The sequence below is a fragment of the Lichenostomus cassidix genome, chromosome 6 (genome assembly GCF_008360975.1).
Source record: "Lichenostomus cassidix isolate B80296 chromosome 6, HeHo_3.0, whole genome shotgun sequence".
Taxonomy (NCBI): domain Eukaryota; kingdom Metazoa; phylum Chordata; class Aves; order Passeriformes; family Meliphagidae; genus Lichenostomus; species Lichenostomus cassidix.
This window is the reverse complement of record NC_139487.1, coordinates 5,158,317-5,178,630: the sequence shown is the minus strand read 5'-3', so window position 1 is coordinate 5,178,630 and position 20,314 is coordinate 5,158,317. Positions and strand designations below refer to the sequence as shown.

The 20,314-nt window shown below is 41.0% G+C and overlaps 1 protein-coding gene across 1 annotated transcript in view; it reads left to right on the top strand.

Annotated features, from left to right (window-relative positions):
* Positions 1 to 2,357: 2,357 nt before the first annotated feature.
* The window catches only part of INPP5F (inositol polyphosphate-5-phosphatase F), a 39,261-nt gene continuing 21,304 nt past the window's right edge, over positions 2,358 to 20,314 (top strand). The window contains exons 1-2 of the mRNA XM_085064706.1: positions 2,358 to 2,635; positions 15,627 to 15,707. Coding sequence (XP_084920832.1) covers positions 2,539 to 2,635; positions 15,627 to 15,707 — 178 coding nt within the window. The 5' untranslated portion in view covers positions 2,358 to 2,538. The remainder of the gene's footprint in view (positions 2,636 to 15,626; positions 15,708 to 20,314) is intronic.

The following is a 20,314-nucleotide window of genomic DNA, read 5'->3' as shown; positions in this document are numbered from 1 at the left end:
CCAAATAAATCTTGTTTATCTGCTTTATTCCCTGTCAGGAGACCCTCTTGTGTAACTCCTGTTCTAAGGAGGTTCCTTCTTGAAGCAGACACATCAGTCTCTGTTTAATGCATAACAGACCCTCTCTAAAAATCAGACAAAATCCTTCTCAAAAACATATTTTGGAAGAGGGAAGTAACCTCACTAAGAGAACCTCCTTAAGTTCTAAAGGAAAACAGAAGCATGTGGAAGGTGTAGGTGGGTAGGGAATGCCAAGGAGGAATACAGATGTATTGCCTTGGACACACAGGGATGAAAATAGAAAGGACAAAGCACAGTTGGGCTAAAAACTGACAAGAAGTATGAAGGGTAACAAGAAAGGCTTCTATAGTTACTTTGGCATCAAAAAAGACGACCCAAGATTTTCCCTGGAAGCTACCAGGAGCATTGAAGCCAAACAAACAACAACAAAAAATCATTCCATAAGTTCTTAATGACCGACATTTAGAAATAAAGTTCCTCATGCTGCTCCAGTGCCGTTTCCAAATCTGGTACTCTTCACCTCAGGAAGAGTTGTATATTTGCCCAATCTCTCCAGTCAATTGTACTTCCAAGTGTGGAGTGGTACTAAATCACATCCCCTTCCGTTAATCAGCATTTAAACTTGAATTGAAGCTGCTGGCAATCAGGTAATACTGAGAGAGTGCATGACTAATTGTCAGCCTACGCATTTCCTTACCATTAGTTAGTGGCAATGAATTGCAAAAATGCAAAATTAATCTTCCAATTTTTTGCCCTATGCTAACTAAAGCTGACAGGCTCATAGAAACAGCACCCAGCTGTGAATCTATGGAAAACACACTGAATGCAAACAGAAAACTACCCACAGAGAGGAAAAAAAACCCTCAGATCAAAGCTTGGAAAAGGGCAAAACAAAAGTCTGTCCTTGAAATCCTTGTAAGCATTTTAATGGCAACCCTATGCATTGTGCTACAACACTGAACTATTTGGGAAATGCAAGCAGAATAGAGATGATATTGCAAGTGATAAATATTTAGTGAATGATAGTGCAGACTAAAGACATGGGAGAAAAAATAATGTTTTGACCCATTGAGAAGTTCAGTTCCTAGTCCTAAAGCAGAAAAGTTCTGAAGCAAGTGCTCATCTTAAAAGATGTTGATGTATGATTAAACCTATTTAAATTATACATCTAAAGTCATGCATGTGCTTAAGTGCTTTTCTAGACTGTCTGCTTAGTACTTTCCAAAACCAAGCTCTTGCCTGGGTCTTGAATGTTCACATTTAATAAGGAGATTTCTCATTTCTTAATGTCCTTGAGTCACATGTTTGGTAGCATCACTTATATCAACAGAGAAACACTGTATGAGAGAAACTGATCTTTTCAAAGAGTAGTTTGAATGTAGTGCTGTTCTCCTACTGTAGGTGATTTAACGACAAGTGGTAAATCTTTTTATTTGCGAATTGAAGAAGCTGAAGTCCCCAGTAGCTCTTCACTGGGACACCAGCTGCCCACCAGAGCTGCTCCATCACTCCCCTCCCTGTTTGCAGGTCAGGATGCTTGTTTGTGTCCATCTCTTCCTCAGTTTCACAGCGAGTGGGATTTCAGCGTCTGTAATAAACAAAAGCTCTGGAAGCCTGTGGGCAAACCCTCAGTAAGGCTGGGAAGGGTCTGTAGCAGTGACAAGTTTGCGGGTACATCTCCATCCCAGGAGACAGAGGGGAATTATTCGTCCTTTTGTCAGGAAGTGCTGCCTTGTGGGTAAATGTTTAAAATAACATGTCCTGTGCTATGGTCCTGAGATTTCCTTATACCACGAGTTGTACCGTGTATCAGCTTCTGAGGGCTGAGGGGAGGGCAGGTGAGAGGAGAGGGAATGAAGAGAAAGGGGCTGAGGGGAGATGGAATGACGGGAAAGGGGCTGAGGGGAGATGGAATGACGGGAAAGGGGCTGGGGGGAGAGGGAATGAAAGGGGCTGGGGGGTGCCGAGCTGAGGGACGCGGGGCTGAGGGGAACGGGCTGAGGCGAACGGGCTTAGGGGAGCCAGACTGAGGGGAGCCGGGCTGAGGGAAGAGGCAGAGGGGAGCCGATCTAAGGAGAGCCGGGCTGAGGGGAGCCGATCTAAGGAGAGCCGGGCTGAGGGGAAAAGCTGAAGGACCACCCGGGGCCGCCGGGCAGGGTCGGGAGCGCGACCCCGCCCATTCCTTGCCCCGCCCCACATGCCCCGCCCCCTCAGACCCCGCCCCTCGACGCTGCCCCTTTAAGCGCTCGCGGGGCGGGGCCGGCGCTGTCACGTGCGGCGGCGGGAGCGGAACTCGAGCTCGCTCCCGCTCCGCCCGCTCGCGCTCCGGCTCCGGGGCAGCGCCCGCGTGCGCGCCCCCGCGCGCGGCGGCCCGGGAGCGCGCGCCCCGTGCCGGCCATTCCCCCTTCCGCCCCGGGGCCGCGCGCGGCGGCGGGAGCGGCGGGAGCGCCCCTTCCTCCGTCCCTCCCTCCCTCCGTCCCTCCGTCCCGCTCTCCCGGCGGCTCCCGGCGTGCGAGCATGGAGCTGTTCCAAGCCAAGGACCACTACATCCTGCAGAGCGGGGAGCGGGCGCTGTGGTGCAGCCGGAGGGACGGCAGCCTGCAGCTGAGAGCCGGTGAGACCCCCGCGGCCGCGCCCGCCGCCTGCGCGGGGAAGGGCGGGCTGGGACCCCCGGGGGCGGGCGGGGGGCGGCGGGCCGGGGCGCGGTGCGGTGCGGGGCGGTGTTCCCGGCGGTACGGCGGGCGGTTCGGTGCGCTGCCCATCGCCCCGCAGCTCCCCCGGGCCGCGGCAGGTCCCGTGTGTCCCGCTGTCCGGCTGTGTCCCCGCTCCGCGCGGTGGTTTTCCCGCAGAACCAGCGCTGCCCCCGCCCGCCCGCTGTGACCCGAACGGTGCGGTGTCGAGAGGCAGCGGGTCATCCCCGGGGAGCATCCCCGGGTTGGTGTCAGCCTTATATAAGGGATGCTCCCCCTGCACGGGCATTGCGTTTTTGGGCAGATGTGCCCGCGGTCGCCTCTTCTAGGAGGCATTGAACAGGTGGCTGCGCTGGGTAGGGAGGTGGTGATCTTTGAGGTCCATTCCAGCCCTTTGACGTTCTGTGATTGTGTGGCTTCTAAAGTGCTTCTAAATTTTTTAGTGGTTACAGGCTGTGTAAGTGAGACTTACACAGAGCTCCCCCGTGTATGAATGTAAGACTGAAGGGAAGGCAGTCTGAACAAAAATTGAGATGGAGTTGTGTAAAAGGGAATTTTGAAACAATGGTTAATTACCCTGTCCTACCTAGGAGGTTAATCAGTAAAGGTGTCTATGAAATAAAATGCCACCCGTGGAAATTAGCTTGCTTTGCATCATATGGGATCCCTGCCCGTGGCACAGCGTTAGAACAAGATGTTATTTAAGGTCCCTTCCAAGCCAAACTATTCTGTCAGTTTTCATAATTCTCTGTGATTCTAATATGTAGCTTTGATGTAAAGGACCATGCTGACCCTGCTTGTATGCTAAAGAAATTCGGAATAGCTGGGTGTTTCACCCAAGATGTGGCAGGCTGCACAGATGTTATTTACACCTTTCTAAAACTAGGGTCTATATTATGCCAAAAGGGTGGCTAAGTGTGCATATGGCCAGGTTGGCTATCTGAGTACAGCTGGCTTTCTGAGCTTCTGTAAAAGGCTGGTCAAACTTGGAACATAAACATCAAATACCATTGTTATCTGTGTTTTTCCAAAGAACTGTTTCTTGTACTGCACTTTCTTGTGTTATGTTTTCATCCTTGAGTTGTGTCTTAGCGCAATTTGTTTGCATCTCTTTGATAAAATTGCAATCTGTCTCTCAAGATAGCATAGCTAATTCTTGTCCATCAACTTCACTAATCCAGCAATACTTTGATTTGCAAGTGATCTTGGAAAATAATTGATGTTAAGATAGCAAACAATACTGCTGGTCAGGGAAATGCATGTTTTCATTGTGAGGAAAATCCCTCAGGTTTAGGTTTGTGATTGTTACAGCTCTCTGCATGGGCATGAAAGCTCCTACTTGACCCACTGTAATTAAAGCACAAACTAGTGAACTGCAGTTCTGGAGATTGGTGTTTGATAACTTTAACTTCTAAAAGCATGGATCCCTTGCGTTCATGCAGCCATTGCTGTGTTTTGTTTTTTCTTGCTGTCCCTTAACTTCCTGGAGGCTTTGCCAGTGCTGCCCAGCAGTTTGTCTGCCTGCTGTTCCAGCAGCATTTTGTCCTTAGCTGCCTCTGCGTTTTCAGCCAGTTTCCATGTGATCCCTATTGTGTGTGACCTGCAGATTAACGAAAGGTAATGTGATATTGAAGTCCCTTGGTCTGCTTGAAACTCTCAATTGTTAGCAATGCTTTCCCTTTTCCACGGGTTTGCAGCTTTGTTTTCTCAGCCCTGCCTGTGGATCATCTTCTTGACAGTGAACTCCAGGGCTCTAAAATGAAATACCTTAGTATGTTGAAAGTAAGCCCAAGAAAGAAACAGTTCTCTTACAGGAAGTGTTTCTTGGATCAATAGCTCTTTCTTGTGCTAAGACAAAACTGCATATGCTCAGGTTTACAATTTTATTACATTTGACCGTTTATAATTGAGGCCACTGCCCGGAAATGAGTAAATGGATTTCTGTGTGATGAGTCACTGCTATGACAAAAAAAAAACCAAAACAAAGTCATAACTTGTGTTCATTGACACGTTTAATAATCTGTCAAAAGGCTGTGATTCAACTATGTGTCTCTACTTGGTTTTGGAGGCCTTGATTTTATTCTGTCTTGCAGAGGCTTCTCTGAATTAATCTTTGCACATTCATGGGTTGAAAGACATAATATGGTAAACCTTGCAAATCATTGCTTGATATGGTAGGTCTGAATCTAAAGAGCTGATGCTAAGCTCTAAAATGCTCTGCTCGCTCAGCTACAAAGGCATGCTCAGAAATTTGCTAATGTTGGAAGCTCTGTTTCTGACCTCTTTGAATCATGGAGATAACAGATTGAATTAAAAAAAAAGGCAAATAATCTTGGTAAATATTTGCCATAAGCAAAGTCTGAGGTTGGCCCTCCTTTGAAGGATGTCAGCCTGTGTTTACAAGATGTTTCTGGGTATTTTTTTATTCTCTAAAGTGAAAGCACTAATGAGTCACCTGCAGGAAATCCATGAATCACTTTGGCATCATAAATTTTTATTTTTATTTTTAAAGAATTTGGCTGTCTAGAGTCTACTTTTTTCAGTGCAGTGAAAAAACATGTGCTGTTCAACCATGCCTTAAATGCCTTACGTCAGGTCTTGGTCAGGATTTCACTCTTGGGTTACTCTGTTTATGCTTTCTGTGGCTTTTCCTGACTGGTAGTTCTACACAGATTACAAACATTGTTTTATTAATGATGTTTGTATATAAATTATATATTTATTTTTGCGTATGTATACATATATGTAAAGGATGAAAAGTATTGAAGCACTGAATCCTTCTCACCAGTTTTTTAGCAGCAGAAAAAAGAACGAGGCTGTTATGGTGTGAAAGCTTCTATTATCATTGTGCTGGCCTTGATAATACTCCAGGCACTAATGTCAAATAAGATTGGGAACAGTTGCTACTAAAAATATTTCTTGTAGTTATGATGATTCCCACCACCCTGGAGAAAAAACCTACCAAATATTTTGGGGGGTGCACAGGTTGGAATTAGTCTAACACAGCTTTTGGGGACATCATGCTTTGAGACTCTGTTGCCTCTGCCTGAAAGACAAGGTTGGTTTAAGCTCTGTTTGACCTCTGGAACTGTAGCTAGAGGCAAATGAACATTTGTTTGTTTCAAACAAACACTTTAGGAATATGTTGTTGCAGTATTCATTTTTATCTGTTGAAAATATTTGTGAATCAGCAACTGATGCAATGCACTTTAAATACTTTTAATGAGGAACATTTTACCAAACAGCATCTTTAGAGTAGCAGGGATAGATTTCAGCTTAGGTGTCCTAGTCTTAGAGTGTGAAATCTCTGAGTCACAAATCATAAGGCCATCTAATAGTCTAGCTGTGCTGCTTTACTCCTCAAAGGCATTGCAGGAGTCATGTAGAAATTACCTGTCAGAATTCCTGAGCTGTTCTTCATGGCTGTAGACTGGAGGAGAAGGAGAGTAGTTTCATTGTTGGAAGTCTGAAAGTGCTCAAGTGAAGGCTTTGAGCTAAAGAATGGTGTAAGGAGGGATAACACTGCTACCAAAACATGTAATGCTAAGTTTAAGTCTACAGAGTAGTCCTAGACATGGCTCTGGGGGGTGACAGCCTGAGTGTTAAGTCATGCTACTGAGTTATTTCATATAAAATTGCCTTCCTGAATTTCAGTAGTATATCTTGGAAAGTGCCTATCTATTCTGGGAAATGAATTCCACAGGAAGCTATAGCTTTAGAAGAATTCTCTCCATATTTCGAGTTACTTCCTAAGGAACCTCAAGCTGTTTTTTGACACCTTTTTAGCTGCAATGGGTACTGCACTGTTTCTCACCCTTGCTTGCTCATTCTGTTCCCTCTTCTCCCTACTCCTTCCTGGTTGTCACCACCATGTACTTGTGGCGTATGTGACAAACCAGATGTCAGAACTGATCTGCATTAGCTGCAACCCAGTGAGAATGTAGGCTGAAAAAATCTTCAGCAGTTGGGTCCCTCTTGCTGCTTTTTGCTTCTTGTAAAAGAGAACAGAGGGGATCAGGGAGGGGACTGGGCTGCTCTATATCCTTCATCTGATTAAATATTACATACATTAGTCACTGTTGTAGCTTCTGACTGTGAGGCAAGATCTTTGTATATATTTGAGATAAATTATTTTCTGCTTTTAATAAGCGAGATCTACCTTGTAATTCCATCCATGATTCTTTTTATAGAACATAGTAAACCTAAAACTGAGACTGAAGTGGGTTGATAGTGTGTTACAGTCTAGCCTGGTGAGAATTAAATAAACCTTGAGGTGAGGTGTTTCTTTAATTTCCTGTTGAGTCTTAGGAGATGATGAGTTGGATATGACAAGGGTGTTCCTGTCTCTTTTATTCCCCTCTTTTCCTTCTGTAAAGAGTTGTGAAAATGTCAAACTTGTCCCAACTCTGTAGTATAGATGTCCTGTAATTCCTGCCTGTGCTGAAATGACCTGAGTTTTTAAATACATGAAAAACTTCTAATGCTTGATATCTTGGTATTCTGGTGTTTCTGGTTCTTTTTTTTTTTTTTTTTTCCCTTCTTTCCCTGGAATTAATATGAACCTGATTCAAGTGGATTTCTGTGGCTTGTATTTTTCTGGCAGAGGTGACTCATCTTTGATCTCATGGGTTCTTATTAACTAAATATTGAATAGGAAATTGCAGACTAACTGCAACTAAAATATTTAGAACAGCAGACACTGACTTCAAGTAAGAAAGGTCTGCAGCTGTATCTGTCCCAAAGGCTTGTGACTTTTTTCCTCTGAGAACACTGTTCTTGTTAGGTTCTTTCACAGTTTAATGGTGTGGGTGATATTTCAGCTGTATGTGTAAGGAAACATTAAAACTTTAGTGATGTTAAGTTTTAAACTCTGAGCTGCAGGAAAAGGCAGCCACTTGTCTGATATGCTGCTTGTATTCTTTCAAAACAACTGTTGTAGATTGGATTTGGATAGAAAACAAAGTCATGGGAATGGAGTATCATGAAGAGGAGAAATTATTGTTGCATTTCTAGATGTAGAATTTGGAAATAGTGCAAAAACTGTTTTTTATTAAAGTTTAGTAAACAGGAATATTAGTACTTAATCATCAGTTGTATTTTCTTGCTCCAAACATCTTCCCCAATAAAAACTGGGAGAGGACTGTTTTCCTGAAAAGGTGAACCCAAATGAATGAAATACCACTTGAACACTGAGGTTTTCCATTTAAGGGAGAAATCCTGAATAGAGCCCTGGAGCAGTGTTTGCTGTGTCTCTGAAAAACTGAAAACAAAGCCCTTGAACATGCTTTGAACTGGAAAACAGAATTCTGAGCCAAATTTAAAAGTATATGACCTTCCCCAAGAGGTAATTGCAAAATGTAAATGGCAAATATGTGGGTCTGGCATTCATTGTTATCTTCCAGCTTTTTTCCTTGTCTGTTTCTCAGTTAAGGAAAAACAGTAACTTTTGTGCATATGGTTGATGGTTAAGCTTTCCCCTATATTTGCATGTCTTCCAGTGACATTTAAATGATATGTTGCTGCTTGTTATCTGACTGAGTAGTCAAATTGTCCCCAACAGTTAAAAAATAAAAATAAAGGGGGGAATATATGGGGGTGTGTGGTGTGAAATCCTGTCTGTTGCCAAAGCACATATGCCAAGTTATTAAGTATAACTCCCTTATTTAGTGTTAGAAATTGCTGTTTCCAATCCATAATTCTTTTTGTGCTTTGAGCCTGATTAGTTGGCCAATCAAAGAGGAAAATTAATTATGGAGTCAGAAGAACAGGTGACAGTGAGGGAAAGCTCTACCTTGCTTAGACTTGGCTCACGCTGTAATTCTCTCATGGCTCTTAAGAAGCATTAGCATCAGTCAGCTCAGTGATTAGTAAAACAAACTAATTTCCATAATTGTGAAATCCTTCTGCTCAGTTAATGTTTATATTTTAATTTTTTTGAGGATGGAGTAGCTTTCTTGTGGTGTTCTTTTGGTGTAGCTGTAACTGAGCAAACTTTAATAGAGAATCTGCAGAATGAGTGAGCACAGTGTTTTAGCTGTCAGTTTTGTAAGTAGGTTGGAATAAAATCTTTCTCCTGCCGGATTGATGATTTCCTTCTTGCTGAGTAAATAGGATTAAAAAAAATGCAGACAACCTACTGCTTTCTTAGCTTTAAGGATATATCCTCAAACAACTTAAACTTTGTTGAAATGCCAGCTAAAAGTGGAAATCAATGTGTGTTGGTGTGGAATAACATTAATTAGTGCAGTGTTGTTGCTTTTGGAAGGATAGACGATATTTTCTCCTTTTCTGAATCACTTCTGAGAAAATATGTATTTGTTAACAGAGTTCAGCAATGTGAAGAATAAAGGGAAGCTCTAAAGTAAAAAAGAAAGCCAAACCAACCAAGCAAAAAACCAACCCTCTGAGCTCCAGTGGCTTGGCACTTATTTGCATTTTAAGAGTCCCTGCTGGGTGGTTTTCTGAATGGTATTTACAGGTTTGTGAAAGGGATGTGAGGAGCTGATTCTTACTTCAAATGGCTGAAATGCACAAAACAGCTTTTTCTATTTATTTAGCCACCTACATCAGTGGTCTCTAAAGTGGGGTTCACACTCCTTGTGGGTGCTCAAGGCAGTCCACTGGGGTGTGGGAAGAAAATATTCTGTACCATTAAGGAAGATAAACACTGTTTTTTAAAACAGTGTTTATTTCCCCCATTAAAAACCTCTTATCTTTTGTATGTTTTGTAATGTATGCAATATAAATTATTTACACGTTCTACTGGACTAATAAATAAATATACGTATTTGGCATACGTGCTAATTTTTATTTTCTTGGTGTGGTACTTGATAAAAAAGGTTTGGAGGCCACTGATGCACAGGGTCAGACTCTGTTTGGAGCAAACACTGGTAGCAGCAGTTTGTTTCCACTTCTAGTACAGGAGTTCCTTGTGCAGCTCCATGTAACATTGGACACTCTCCAGACAACTGAACATTTTCCGTATGTTTTCCAGTTTCCCGAGCAATGCCTGGTGACTCAAGGGATTTTATAACTGTGCCAGAATACAAAGAAGTGTTTCTTTATCACGATGAGTAGTAGGGATTCATTTTTGTTAGGTGCTTTCTCTGGGACTTGCATCCTGCTTTGGCAGCAGTAATACAAATGTGTATTGTGTGCTCCCATCCCCACTGCTTTAAATCTGTCACTAAATTGTGCTTGAGCTGTTTGTGTTCAGTCTGATGCTGAGCTATTGAAGGGAAGTGTCCCAATCAATGAAATAAACTATCTTGTTTTCCTAAGCACAACTTGGCTGTTTATCCTTCCATGAGGGCAGGATAAGCAGGCTCTGAGGTGTAGGAGCAATGAGAAAATTTATTAAAATTTATTACAATTTTTAAAAAATCATCCTCCAGATGTCTCCTACAGCAGGGCCAGACTGGGAAGCAGTGGTGATCCCATTTTTCTTCCAAGGCAAAGCATTTCAGCTCTGAGTGATGAGACCTCTCGAGACTGTAACACCTACAGACAGCACAAGATGTATAAATGACAAATTAAAGATACTTAATCAGGTGATTAGCTGAAGGGATAATTTGTTTGGGGATAAAGTTTGGAGGAGAATATGCAAGCAAATAAAGTTTATGACAATTAAGAGCTTGTAATACTAAATGTCTTAATGCTCCATCTTTTTGTGAGTAGCTTAAATACAGTTTTAGAAATACGTTGAAAGGAAAACTCAATTAGCCTAAGTTTTATGTGCATAAGCAGTGCTTTATTTCCTCCATGAGAAAGAAGTTCAACTTTATACTCTCTAAGTCTTCCCAGTTAATTTGTAATCTCTTAATCCTGGCTACAGTTCCAGAACACTATTAGTGAAGAACTCGAAATTGGGAGCAGACTTGCTTTTGAAAAGCCACAAGAGATCATAAAGGTCAAATAATGCTAATAATAAAGTCCTGAAAATGTTTTTGATATAAAGCAAACATAATTTAAAGAAAAAACCCCATCAAATCTATTTAAAAATAGTATTGAAGCTTCTTCCTGAAAATTAACTCTTAAAAATTTAAGATTTTAATTGTTAAAATTTACATTAGCAAAGCTGAGTGATTTATTTTGGCTGTGTACAGTGAGTTATTCTGCTTTTATTTTTTTCTATAGAAACATCTGTTTCTTGTGTTGAATGGTGAAAATGATTGGGAGTTGGTGCTCTGTCAGACTCTAGGAAGACTCCTGGAGAAATGACACATCAATGTCTGTGCTTATACACTGAGGTGTGACCCGAGGGACATTCAGTGATGAGTGTTTTTATATCAAGTACACTGTCAGGAAGCACTTTCTAGCTGAGGTTCATTCCCAAAGGCCAGCAAAGAGGGAGATAAGAGGTGTGTCTGCACCCTCTGAACTATAGCAGGATTGGAAGATAAATAGTTACAGCTACTCAGTGGATTGAGCCAGGCAGCAGCTCAGCAGTATGGGCTGGATTCAAGTGATTATAAATGAAATATTTTTTTTTTCCTGCCTTCTCCAAAGGAAGCTGCCAGCCTGCCTCCCCAGACTTGCCTGGAGCCATTCTGTGTTGAGCAAGTGGTTTATCCCAAAGCAGCAGTTTTTCTTATCAGAATCTGTGCTTGACCTTGGATCAACTCAGCTGGTGGTAGGCTGCAGAAAGAGCCAGAAAGCAGTTTTGGGTTTTGATGCTCTTCCAAGTTGCTTTTGTATCATCTTTATCAGGGTTATGTTTGTGTAAACACAAAGAATTAAAGAAACTTTATCTGGGGTTGCACAGCTCTGAATCGCTGCTGGTGGTGGTGGAAGTCAATCACATCAAAGCTGGTTTTGTTCTCAATTTGTGACACAAGTTGTGTTTTGCTGCAGCTGCAATGCTGATACAATCACTGTGATAAATGCACTGCCAGTGATCATTAATTTCTGACAGGAATCAGTAAAAAACCCCCAACATTTATTTCAGTAGCTTGAATTTATTTAGTGGGATAAGGGTTGGAATGAGCAATTTTGTACTTCAGGATGGAAACTTGGTGAGCAAGTGTATATATCAGAGTGTTGAGGCCTGTCAAACACTGGCAGTTCTCTCAAATTTAAACACATTGAGGACAGCAGAGAATGCATCAAGTCAGGGAAGATCTTCCATGGGACTCATCTCACTGCTCATAGCAACTTTTTGGACACAGCTTCTGACTTTCTGCTTTGAGGGACAATAGCTATTTTGACACTGCTCTTCTATCATCAGCACAACACTGTGAGAAGTCTGTTTCAACATCACTGTGTTGCAGTTTAAAGTTGATAAGTCTTTATTCCTGGCTCTCTGAGGTTCAAAGGATGATTATTATGACATTTATAGGAAGATAAGTTTGTGTGGGGAAACAGGAGTAACTATTGATAAATTGTGTTTCATATTCTGTCTCAAAACATTTAGTCTGTTTTGTGTGTAAGGAAAGTTCAGTGTTTCCTTTGATAAAGCCTTGTGGTGGTGAATTCTTATTGACAGGCATTTCTTTGAAACAGAAAAAAGAATCAAACTTGTCATGAGTTCTTTCAGCATTCAGCAGTCAGAAATGTGACAAGGTCTCTTATATGTGCTGTCTGAAAACTTCTAACTGAGGGTTTTCAGTTTTGTTTTGTATGGTTCCCTTCTTTTTATGGCTTTAAAAGGATGTGGATACCTCCTGTAACATATATCACTGTCTACCATCTTAGGCTGCCTCTTAAATTCTGTAAAATATTTTACAGTTAGAGACTAATCTCCTACAGGCTTGCGGTTAACGTTCTTGGATCTCTGCATCTTTGCTTATGTAATGATTTTAAATATAGAGCAGTTATAATTTTCAAAGATACAAGATAGTGACTGGAGATTGCTGCTGCCAGATTTGCCAGACAGACCAAATGGCTTCAAGGGAACAATTTTGAATAATTTTAGTATTAGGCAAAAGTTGGAGGCAGCTTCTTGCTATAGAGAGTAAATAGGAGTGCACTCAGAATGATACTTAAACCTTTTAATTTGTTTGGTTCATCCATCTCACATTTCCAGAGTGCACTCTTCAAGAGCAAGAGGTTCATATTGGTAATTACTGTAATGATATTTATTCAGCATGGTTGGGTGTTGGCTCTGAGCTGAGATGTGGTTGTCACACAGGAAACGGGACTCTAACCAATAACAAAGTCCTAATCAAAAGGTTGGAACCAGGTATGTTTTATTTAGTTAAAATAACTTGCTTGCTTCTGTGCTGTCACACATACTTTCCAATAGAAAGTTCTCTAGAAATAGTGTAAGAAAAACAAATTTTGTGATGCTGTTTCCAAAAGGAAACCACTGTGATTCAACATTTCATATTTTGTCACTGCCTCCAGGCATTTCTCCTGTAAGACTTCTTTGCATCTAGGTTTTCTTGGACACTGAAAAAAACCACGTTAATCTCCTTATATATTGCTAAATATGTGTCTTTTTTTGCCCCTATGCCCTGCCTTCCCCATAGAAAATTTTCTCCAAACAGTGTTTACCATTAGTAGCTTGATAATCACACTTATCTCAGGAACCAGTGCTGCCCAGCTGGTGGATCCACATTTGCTGCCTTTAAACACTTAAAATGGAATATGTATTTGATTCCAAAGAGAATTGATTCCAAATACATTCTCCTTCTTTTCTAAAGCTTCTCTGTACCTCAGGTTTAGAGCCATTTCTCATTGTGTCTCTACAGCTGGGCTAGTAGGATTCCTGTAGGAGTCTTGGATTATCTGGTGCTGCCTCTGTCAGAGGAGCCCACAAGAGTACAGAATAGCTGTCTAAGACCAACTTATGTCCTTTTGCAGGCAGGTTTAAAATACTGTTTCTTTATTCCTCCAATTAAAACAAAATCTTGTTTCCTCTTTTTTTTTTTTTTTTTTAGTCTTGTAAACTCCTAGAGGAAGGCTCTGGATAGCAAGTGAGGTTTTCTTATTAATATCTCTTGTCATAGCAGGAAATCAGTATTTTAGAAAGATAGAAGGTCTTCTATATTACTAGGCTTATAGTAGCCATGGTAAAACCTCCACTGATTTGGTTCTTTAAATTCCCTCTATGCCTGGCTTTATTTGCTGCTTGATGCCTCTAGCTGGTTTTCAGCTATCATAGTGGAAATATGAATTTAAAACTAATTACAAAGGCAGCAAGAAGTAGATGAAGTGAGAGACAGTGCAGCTGTAGAAGAGTCCCAGGTTGAAAACAAAAGTGGGATTGTGTGGGTGAATTGGAAAAGAAGGTGGAAGGTTTGGGAGTGAGGAATTGCCTGAATTCCTCTTTGCTGATAGTGCAGATTTTCCACTCAGCACACAGATACTCCTGTGTGTTATTTGGAGTGAAACTGAGCTCAGGCTGTTCTAGAACTTGTTCTTTATGAGCACAAATCTGTCATGAGGATACAGATGTGTTCAGTACTTCAGCAGGGATTGAGGGCAAATCACACTGCTCACTCTGTCAGTCCCACTGTCACTGATTTCCTGATGCTCAACTGTGTTAGTCTCCTTAAGAAGGTCATTTCCTTCTGGCATGATTCTTGCAGGGTTCTGTGCAGCTCAGGTCACTGTCCAGAGCACTCCTGCAGAGAAAGGACAAACCAGGAATTTGGTCCAGCCTGGTTGCACACAGTAATTGCAGCCCTGCACTGCTCCTGCAAACATTGCTTTCAATTCTGCTGCTATGGGCTTTTAGTTCTTGCTTGTCTGTGTCCAGGCACATGTGATCTATCCCATTTAATGAGTTCATTCCAGATCTACCCTGGCTTTAGCTCTTTCTATTGTATCTCATGGAAATGCTTGTGTTTAATGAGGAAACTAGCTGAATCTCATGTGCTGTTAAATGTTGTACTGGAAGCTAGGAAAAGGATGTGTGTTTTTGGAATAGCAAGGCCTAAATTGCAAATGTTTCAAGGAGGATTCAATATTTTAAAACAAGTGTGTAGAAAAGTCATGCATCGTGCAATAGTTGTCACCTCCAGATCTCAGGTTTACAAGAAGAAATTAAGGTATTGTCGATAAAGTGTGTTTAGGTAGATGTTATTCTCTTGCATTGTGTGAATTTGTTCTTCCAAATGTTCATCTACTCACACAATAGCTAAGATGTTTCATTTGTCTGGATGTTAAAACTGGAGAAATTCTTTTACCTTGGAACAAATGTGTTTGGGTAAATAATAACAAGCTTGTCCTTCGTGGTATTGAAAAACCTCCTTTGAGATTTTTCTCTCCTACACAGATATTTGCTTTTAAGTATTTATTTTCACTTTAAAGACTTGAATTCCCACACTTTCAAATCCTTGAACAGGTACTTCACCACTGTTAGAAACTCATTGCCTTCCTTCTTTCTCTTCTACTTCCTGCATGGTTCAGTGGAATTTGTTAGCAGGAGGAGAACTAGAAACCTAAACCTTAACTCTGTGTGCTTTGATATTCCATTGTGGCTGTGGAAAGTGTTTTAACAGAAGAGGAAATGTCTGTGTGCATGTTTATAGAAAGAGGATGTGAAAGTAATGGGAATTGGATACAAATGGGAGGAGCTGGGGGTGAAAGTCAACATCTGCTGGGTTTTGAAGCTGTGTTATTAACTCAGTGACCTCTATTCAATTTCACTACAGCCATGTCAATTTTTGGTTACATTACAAATTCTGATGGATGTTAGAAGAATTAAGCTTCCATTAAACTCAGTTACTGTAGCCCAAAGGTACTTCTTCCCCCTCAAAAATCTGGAAAATATCTGTAGTAGGGCTTTATGTTGGAATCTTAGTCTGTGGTAACAAGCAGAAATGAAAGTGTGCATCATCTCATTATTGCTGGAATTATGGTACATTTCCTCCCCTCTAAGGTGGGGAAAGTGGAGAGGGTGATCATCCCTGGATTAATTGTCCTGTTGAGATAACTGTTTAAAAACAAGAACTTTGTTCTTTTTTGCAGCCACTGATCTTCTTTTGGCTTGGAATCCCATTTGTCTGGGCCTGGTAGAGGGAATCATTGGTAAAGTCCAGCTTCATACAGGTATGTGCTTAGTTCTGTTTTGATATGTTTTGTTTACTGCTGAAGTTCTGTGATATTACAAATAATACTGCGTAGCTCCAGTGGAATGATGTAGTATTCTTTGCCCTGGAGGAATACTCCCCAAATGTGTAATTATATTATAGCTGCAGATGCAAATTCACTCTACTCTCCAGTGTATGTGATTTAACACTGTCTTGTAAAAAATAGAGAACTGCATTCACAAATAGTAGAAACTTGTATGTGAAGTTCTATCTGAGGTTCCATGTGAGATTTATAAAATTCTTAAACCTTCTGGAATAATCCTTTCAAGGAGATTGCTGTTGTTCTCCTATGGTACAGTGGAAAAACTGATAAAGGAAGTTTTCACACAAGTATGAAGCCTGAATTCTCAAAGCTGTATGAAAACCTAAAGAATAATTGCTGCCTTGGTAGAGGAATATTTGAAAGCAAAAGGAACGTGTAAACTTCTTTGCAGTTAAACAACACAGCTATAAAATTCAAGGAGGTGTAGAATTCATTGTTATTTTAATGATAAGCTTGTCTCTAACTGATAGTAGCATTGTTTTCCTTTAAAATAAACTCAATACTCCTTTTGCTTTATCAGCTGCAAATTCCTGTAGCCATAATAAATATTTATTTTCATATATTCCAGCTTTGTCTAGAAAGATACCTCTCTCTGCCAGTGCAGTTCTGGCAGGTTGGAAAGGTAGCCATAAACCCCTGCTGTGTGCCACTATTTTTGTGAGTGCTTAGACCCTGCATTTAAAGTAGTGCCTGGCAATATGATCAATACAGGTAAAGTTTCAAGTGTGTTCCAGGAGAGCAGGATGGATTAAGTGCTGAAATGGATCAGATGTTTGTGGTCCCTTGAATAGAAACTGCCTGGTCAGGGTGGCAGTGTCCTTCTGGCAGTAATGGGATGGGGAACAGGGACTGGGACACACTGGCATGAGTGTAGGGCAGATCAGTTCTGGGAACTGCATGGCTCCATAGGTGCTGTGACCCCTGCTCCTGTTTGAGAGTAATAGGCAAAGCCCATCCCTCCATGAAGTTCATGATCACATCCTATTACCATCAGCATCACTTCATCTTCTCTGAATTTCACCTGGTATTTTTGCCTGTGCTCATTCTACAGATCTGTTCAGCCCCCCTTTTTCAGATCTGATGATGTGAAGTGGCTCAGACTCTGCCATCTCACTTTCTTTTCTCCTCATCCCTGTTGTCTGTGCTGTTCAGCACGTGCTGTCCATGAAAACTCCAGTAATGACGTTTTTCTGCTGTGGGAAAGTGCTCGGTGGTTGGTTTTGACACATGTTTTTTGTGTTTGTGTGGGGTGTGGTGTTTTGTTTTAAAGCCAGGCCCTTGGGTACACAAAAGCCTTCCCCCACTTCTCTCTAGGGAGTCTAGTTATAAAAGCCTTTGAAAGGGGAGACCTCAGATGCTTTCTGGAGGGTTTTTTACAATTTTATGGCAACTGAAGATCCTTGCATGTGTGTTTATTGTGAGCTGCTTCCTCTGCTTATGAAATCCGAGTTGAAACTTTCCCCAGAGTGTGACACTTCAACAGGTGTCAGCTTGCTGTTGTCAGGTGAGTAAGATTATCAGGTAATAAGCCTGATATCTCTTCTTTCCATGTGTCCTATAGAGCTACTGAATCAATTAAGCTCATCCAGCCATTCCATCAGCTGCTGCTTAGGTCAGTGGAGGTGTTTTCTTTTGCTTCTGCCTTGTTCAGATGACACCATCACAAACTGCTCATCCTTTTTGTCGTAGATATTCTGGTGAATAGTGATGCAACTGTCCTGTAAATGGTGTTTTATTTTCTACCATTAAACGTCTGAACAAAGATAGCCTCCAGCTATTTATCCTTGCTTTTCTTCTGAGAGCTACTGCTCCCTTGAATTTGCTGACATTTCCTGATGAGTGTCATCCATCAGGTTGCAGTCACAATGAGAGGGCTGACTGAGATGTCTAACACAGGTTTCTTCAAACCTGCTATTTTCAATGAACTCCTACTTGATCATATTCAATTGTAGCTTGATGTTATCCCGGGGGTGAATCATCCAGCAGTCTGTAACAGTAACCTGTCTTCATTGCTTATTCTTGTATCAATCTTTGTCACCTGGAAACTTTATCAGCAGAAGTTGTATAAATATTTAACATTGCTGGACTATTCTGTGGTCCAGCACAGAGAGCTGGGCTGCAGGAGCTGGGTGGAAATGCTTTCTTCACAGAGCTGACCTGCAACAGGAGGACTTGCTGCTCTGATTTCTTCTCCCCTTTTCCCAGGTTATGAGGATCAGAAAACTTAATTTGAAGCTCACTGGGTGAATTTGGGCTTGTCTTGCTCAGAACATTGGTACCAGCTATTGTTGAAAAGAGGTTTTAAAAATCCTTAGCACACACAAATGCTGGAAACTTCAAATGCCTTTTTAAGTGTTAGAGTTGCTACCAGTGCACTCCAGAGCTGTCACTAAGCCTGAATGCACTTAACTGTCTTGGACATAGATCTTCATATGTTCTTGAAAGATTTGCTTATTGCAAGAATGCTGGAATTGTCTAAAATGACCTTGAAATATCCCTGCAATCAGTCATGGGCTGTCTGTAATTTAGCATTGGAATTGCCAGTATGCTGTAACTAGGAATGGGGTTTAATTTACCCTTAATCCTGCTGGTTTCATTACTTGCCTCATACAGGAGAATTTGTAAGAAAGCTGCTGTGACGGGGAAGCAGTCTCATAGAAACCAGCTAGCCAATATTACATGATTTATTTCTTAATTCTTTAAAGAATTTTTGACATGATGGGGCCAGTTGCACGTCTGAGCATAACTGTACACTCATATTCAGTCAGTTTGAAGTAATGTTTTGTTCTTTCCCAAACTGAATTTTCTTAAACATTCGTATGCATTTTTGTGTGTGAGAGTGTATAGGGAGAATGCAAATCCAAACAATAAAACCCTGGTGAATATCAGAATGTATGAATGTGATCACTTAAAATAATTTGTAAGAAAATGCAGGGTAACAATGGGAATAAAAGGAAAAGGATTTTAGGATGTGTCGTGGAGATGCTACTGAAACAGATCATTGCACATTTTCTTGGTAAGATGCACAATTAAAACTGTCTTTGCATGATCTTCCTATATAGAAGCAAACACATCTCTTGCATAAAGTGTCTCCTTTATAGAATATTAATTTTTTTGTTCAGTATATCTGACTATAACCAAAGCTGGATTTCTTAACTTGTTCCAGCAGCTGCCACTTAACTCACTCATTGCCACCACAAGTTCTTCTGTTCTTGGTCAAAGTACAATATTCATTTGGAGTGTTCTTCCAATGCTGGTTAATTAAGACCCACGTTAAATGCTGCTGGCAAGAGTCCACAGACTCTGTAAACAGGAGGGAAATTGAGTTCTTCCTTCCATACCCCCAGCTTTTTTTGTTAGCATGCCTCTGAATCTTGATAGAAACAACAGACTGCTCAGCATCTGAAATCTCTTTGAGATATGACTGAACTGTATACAACCAACAACATAAAGCATTCTTTTTGCATGCAGCCGATTTTTAAGTTGTTCAAGTAACAAGAAGTATGAAAGTGGTAGCATAGAATTTCTTGGCTAAAGTCAAAATACTTGCAAAAAGCAGCATTTGTAGTAAACTCATGTACAGTTTAAGAAAAGTTACTGCAAATGCATTTGGGGGAAAGTAAATGGTAGATTGTTTGGGAAGTGTTGTGCTGACAGTGTTGAAACAACAGAGGAGCTAAATTTCCATTTTAGTGAGGCATGAGAGGTAATAACTTCCTTTGGATACAGTACTTCAAACTAGTTGTTGCCATCTGCTCTATCACAGTTCATAAAACACTAAAAATGAACATTAGATCCTAAGAGATGACTTGAAACATGCACTTTTCTGGAATGGCATAGAGCTGTCACATTCTTCTGTGCACACCATACCTCACACATTGAGTAGTTAATAACTTTGATTTTTTTTTTTTTTTGTTTGTTGCAGAAGCACATGCTCTGTGTTTAGGAATTCAGTTATTTAGATATTGCTGGCTATTATAATATGCAGCTTTTATGGCTATTGTTGAAGCTTTTACTTCAGGGCATACTTTATCTGCATAATTACTTCCTGACTGTTTGCTTTTGATGTGCTGGGGAATTCCTGTTTTCTTTCAATGTTCTGTGGCTCTGGCTTTAATACAAAGAGTTTTGCAATGTACACCAAGATGACATTTGAGTGCATTTTAAAAAATGACAAAAGGATACAGAACTCACTTGTCTGTATTAAACCCTTAAGTTCTTGTTTACTGCAGCCAGGGTCTGTTAATATAGGTAAAGGGAAGACTGGGCAGAGATTTTTTTTTTCCAGTTTTTAAGAAATGCCTTTACCCTATACTTATCTCCAGCAGAACCCTACTGATGAATTCACTGGAGCTCTAGATGGTTGCCTTTCTTGAGAGTATCTGTTTTGTTCATTGACATACCCTGGTGATCTGCTAGGAGCAGATTGTGTGGCCAACTTTCTGTAGGTGGGAATAGATGAGATTATGCCCAGCAGGAATATCTGTCTGGATGCCCTGCTGGACTTCCCTTCTGTTAAAAGC